Here is a 4,441-nt window from a genome sequence, read left to right on the forward strand (position 1 = left end):
GACTTAGCTGCGGTAAACTTTCAGATTTGTGTAGTTCCGGCAAAAAAATCATATCTTGAGGTAGGAGCCTCCAAATTGCAAACGGTTTGTGTTGTTGGAAACTAGACATCCGAATCTACAACATATAAAATGTTAGGGGCACAACATCTTCCGGATGGACCGCAATAGTTTTCCAAAAATAATACTATTGTCCGTTGAGCTCGCTTTCCATCTCTATGATTTCTGAGTTGTCCTACGAATGTTGTTGTTTTCTTGAATTTGACTCTACGGTCTTGAATGTAGTAACTCTAGCTATCATGCTTTACAAATCTTATCTCTTCATTTATTTCTTTTGCAGACTCACAAAGGAGCTCAAAGGGTCCGTATATCAGACTGAGATGTCATACAAGATGCAGATATGTTGAAGTTTTGAGCATGAAAAATCTCTATGAGAAAGAAAGAATTATTGTATTTGGTCGTCATGCAAAGCCACCCCTTCAATAGCTGCTGCACTATATTTGTTGATAGTCTTGAAGTTCATCAATGGCGTCTCCTATGGAGATTGAAGGTTTTTTATTAAGAGAGACGACTTCTCACATATGGGACCTTCAACCAACACTTGCACCAGAGAAGCAACTATCATGCTCGAGGCCTAACAACAAGACTCATGGTAAAAAGATCATCACAAACACTAAAGGTGAGAGACGTATATTAAGGATGGTGTATTAAATGTGGAGGCGTCATACAAACATGGAAACAAATTTAAGACGCGTCAGCAACAAAGCCTAGTTTACAATCATTTTTATTACTTAGGCTTTTGTACAGGATAATGTCTAACCTCTTTCGTCTCCACATTTTTGGATGTATCAATTTTTGTAATATTGAAGCAATAAAATATCTTTACACTTCAACACAAATTTCCTTCTTTTTCGGTTTTTTTTTGGTAATTATGACTTTTTATTACCAAGGAAATATTTATAGAGTGCTCAAAACCTCTAAAGTTGGACAACAGCCCCTACTTTAGCATACTTCACCTACATCCAAGAAAGAAAATAGAAAATTGTAACCTATGCTTTGTCTACTAACCAAACTAACTAGGATAGTAATCAAGTTGCTTCAACAGTAGTGCCAATTTCTTCCTCGTTCTTCCTTTGCAATGTATGTCTTGAATAATCTGCCTCACTATAGTTGTTGCTGGTTTGGTTCTTTATTGGAAGATTTTGTTGTTTCTTTCCAACCAGGTATAGTATACACTTCTTGCAAGAGCCATACGGTATATCTCTGCTTTGGCATTATTACCACATGCATGCTTCTGAGCCCACTCGATTTCTTCCTTCCATCCCATAGCTTGTCATTGGATTCCCTGCCACTTGAGTAGTTGCTGCAAGATCTAAGATGTGGTTGGACATTCAAAGAACAAGTGTTGTACATCTTCTTCGTCACTATCACATAATGGACATGTTGTGTCATATCTCATATCCCATTTTTTCAGTCTCATCTTTGTGTAATGCCTGTCTTGTATTGCAAGGTATAAAATGAATAACCATTTGGGGCTGCCCTGGCTGTTGGATGTCAATTTCCTCCATTTCACTTTAGGATAGTTGTCTCTCAGCTTATTCTACATTGTCTTTATAGCATATGTCTGACCATTCAGAAATTCAACTGTAGTTACTCCTGCACTCTCCAAATACTACTTAGCCTTTAGGATCTTCTGAATCAGCCAAGATGCTTGTGGAGCAGTGCTTTCCCACACTTCATTACACTTAGTATAGTAGATATGACCCATTGTATCCATAGCCTATCCTTCTTCTTGCATAGGTTCCAATAGTTCTTGAGTATGGCAGCTTTATTCCATGTGTAGATGTCTACTATGTTGAGACCACCTCCTGATTTTGGTAAACAAATTTTGTCCCATCCTATTAGAGCCTTCTTTGAGCATTTATTATTCCCATTCCATAAAAATCTTCTGCATACTTGTTCAATCCTCTGAACCACCTTCTTTGGCAAGATGAAAATTTGGGACCAAAACTGTTGAATGGCTATGAGTACACTCCTGATCAGCTGCAATCTCCCTGCATAAGACAGTATCTTTGATGTACATGAAGTTACTCTCCCTATCATCCTCTCTATTAATGGTTGACATTGTCCAATTGCTAGTCTTTTTGAGCTCAATGGAACTCCCAGGTACCTGAAGGGCAGAGATCCCACAGAGAAGCCTAATTCTTGTATAATTTGCTGCTGTACTGGCTTGGCACACCTCCAAAATAGACAGCACTCTTCTCTTGGTTGGCTATTAGCCCAGATGCCAAAGAGAATTGCTGAAATTGTTTATACAATAGCTGAGTAGATACCACATCCCCCTACAAAACAGCAACAAGTCATCTGCAAACCCCAATTGTATTATGTTCAGATTGTCACATCGAGGGTGGTAGTCAAAATCTAGATTTTCTGCCAGTGTTTTCAGTAGTATACTAAGGTACTCCATGGCAATCACAAACAGAAATGGTGACAAGGGATCACCCTGCCTTACTCCTCTCTTTGCAGTAAAAGGGACACTTGGTTTACCATTTATGACTACAGAGTATGAAACTGTCGATGTACACACCATGATCCATCTTACAAATGTTTCCGAAAAATTCAGAGCATTTAGAACTTGTTCTAGGAACACCCATTCTATAGTAGTCATAGGCTTTTTGCATGTCAATTTTGATCATGCATCTTGGCGACACCCCTTTCCTACCATATCCTTTCACTAGTTCATGAATAAGGATAATATTATCTGTAATGACTCTACCAGGTACAAACGCAACCTGACTCTTATCAATGAGGTTGTCCATGACTCCCTGTAGTCTATTAGTGAGCATTTTGGATATGATCTTATAAAGTGTGGAGCGGCAGGATATAGGTCTATATTAATTTACCGAGGAAGGGTTTTTTACCTTAGGCACCAAGGTAATGGATGTGCAATTTATCGGTTGGTAGAGCTTATTAGTATCAAAAAAATTCAGGATAGCTTCAGTTACCTCATCTCCAATCATGGTCCATGCTTTCTTAAAGAATAGTGATTTAAATCCATCTATCCCTGGGGCTTTGTTGTCATCAATCCCCTGTAGTGCTTTCCAAACTTCTTCTCTGCTAAATGGTCGGATAAGCTGCAACTTTTGTGTCCTTCATAGCATAGATCCCCTCCTCATAACATCTAAATTTACAGCAGGCAGTGTGGTATTTGCATCCCCAAGTAGGTTCTTATAAAAGCTTAGGATCTCCTCCTCTATCCCCATTTCTGTTTGAATGATATCACCTGTTGCATTAACAAGTAATTTGATCTGATTCTGAGCTGTCCTGTTCTTGATGCTGGCAAAAAAATAAGCTAAATTGGAATCCCCCAATTTGAGCCATTGTACTCTAGATTTCTGTTTATATATGCTCTCCTCTATTAAATCACATTTCTCCAGCTGCGACCTTAGCTCTTTTTCTACATCAAAGTTAAGGGAATCCTGATTATATGTTCTGATCTGCTTCTGTAGTAGTTGAAGATCATTCCTGATGCTTTTATATCCCAGAGAACTCCTTTGTGTTTAGGCCTTTCATTGCTTGTTTTATGGTTTTCAGCTTGAGTTATACTCTTTTCAGGTTATTGCATTTGTAGTGACCTTCCAGTTGTCTTCTACTATCTTCCCAAAACATGGATGATCAGCCAAACAATTCAAGAATCTGAATGGTCTTGGTGCTTTCTTCTGTTGTCTCCCCAACTCAATGCTTAGTAGTGAGTGATCAGAAAAGTACGGATCTAGGACATGAACTTGAATAGGATGCATATTGTTCATCCATTCTCCATTATCTAACTTTTTGTCAATTTTGCTGAAGTCATGGCTGTTAGTCCATGTGAATGGTCTTTCTATTACCTGTAACTCAGTCATACCAGCATCTTCCACAAATTCTCTGAAGTCCCTTATCTCATGGTCTTGCACCACATTACCATGCACTCTGTCTTCAACCTCAAGTATAGCATTGAAATACCCCATTACAAGCCATGGTTCTTGTTGTCTACTTTATATTTCCCTAAGTTTTCTCCATAATTACTTCCTTTCATGCACTGTGTGTAAACCATAAACAGCTGTAAAATGAAAGGTTAGTGCAGTATTAGGAAAGCTAATTGCAGCCTGTATGTATTGATTATGGGTGTTGATCTTCTTAATCACGGCATGCTTGGGATCCCATATCAGTCATATCCTTCCTTTATTATTCAGGGAAATATTTGAAAACCATTCCCATGTAGGTGTTATTTTGTGTATGACCTGGCCGTCTTTACATTCTTTCACTCTATGTTCTATGATAGCTATAACACTAGCTTTATTCTCTTTAATAAACTCTCTTAGCTCCTTTTGCTTATACAACTTATTCATTCCCTCACATTCCAAGTAATGACTTTCATCTTAGTAATGAAGGGAAATGGTTTTGA

The 4,441-nt window shown here is 38.2% G+C and overlaps 1 protein-coding gene across 1 annotated transcript; it reads right to left on the bottom strand.

Moving 5' to 3' along the window:
- Positions 1-1,957: 1,957 nt before the first annotated feature.
- On the bottom strand, positions 1,958-4,004 carry LOC109208174. Its single transcript, XM_019371228.1, has 5 exons — positions 3,633-4,004; positions 3,189-3,500; positions 3,003-3,131; positions 2,250-2,339; positions 1,958-2,167 (listed from the first exon to the last, which is right to left on the bottom strand). The coding sequence occupies exons 1-5, from the start codon at positions 4,002-4,004 to the stop codon at positions 1,958-1,960; spliced, it is 1,113 nt and encodes a 370-aa protein (XP_019226773.1).
- Between the last annotated feature and the right edge of the window lie 437 nt (positions 4,005-4,441).

Source organism: Nicotiana attenuata, unplaced genomic scaffold, assembly GCF_001879085.1.
Source record: "Nicotiana attenuata strain UT unplaced genomic scaffold, NIATTr2, whole genome shotgun sequence".
In the NCBI taxonomy this organism is placed as follows: domain Eukaryota; kingdom Viridiplantae; phylum Streptophyta; class Magnoliopsida; order Solanales; family Solanaceae; genus Nicotiana; species Nicotiana attenuata.

What these genes read in the sequence shown, in the direction of transcription:
- LOC109208174 (XM_019371228.1), bottom strand. Translation starts at nt 4,004, where the DNA reads ATGGGGTATTTCAATGCTATACTTGAGGTTGAAGACAGAGTGCATGGT. An exon ending in TAGTAGAAGACAACTGGAAG is followed by an intron (nt 3,501 to 3,632) that starts GTCACTACAAAT and finishes CAACTACTACAG; the next exon opens with AAGCAGATCAGAACATATAA. An exon ending in CCAACCAAGAGAAGAGTGCT is followed by an intron (nt 2,168 to 2,249) that starts GTCTATTTTGGA and finishes TCTGCCCTTCAG; the next exon opens with GTACCTGGGAGTTCCATTGA.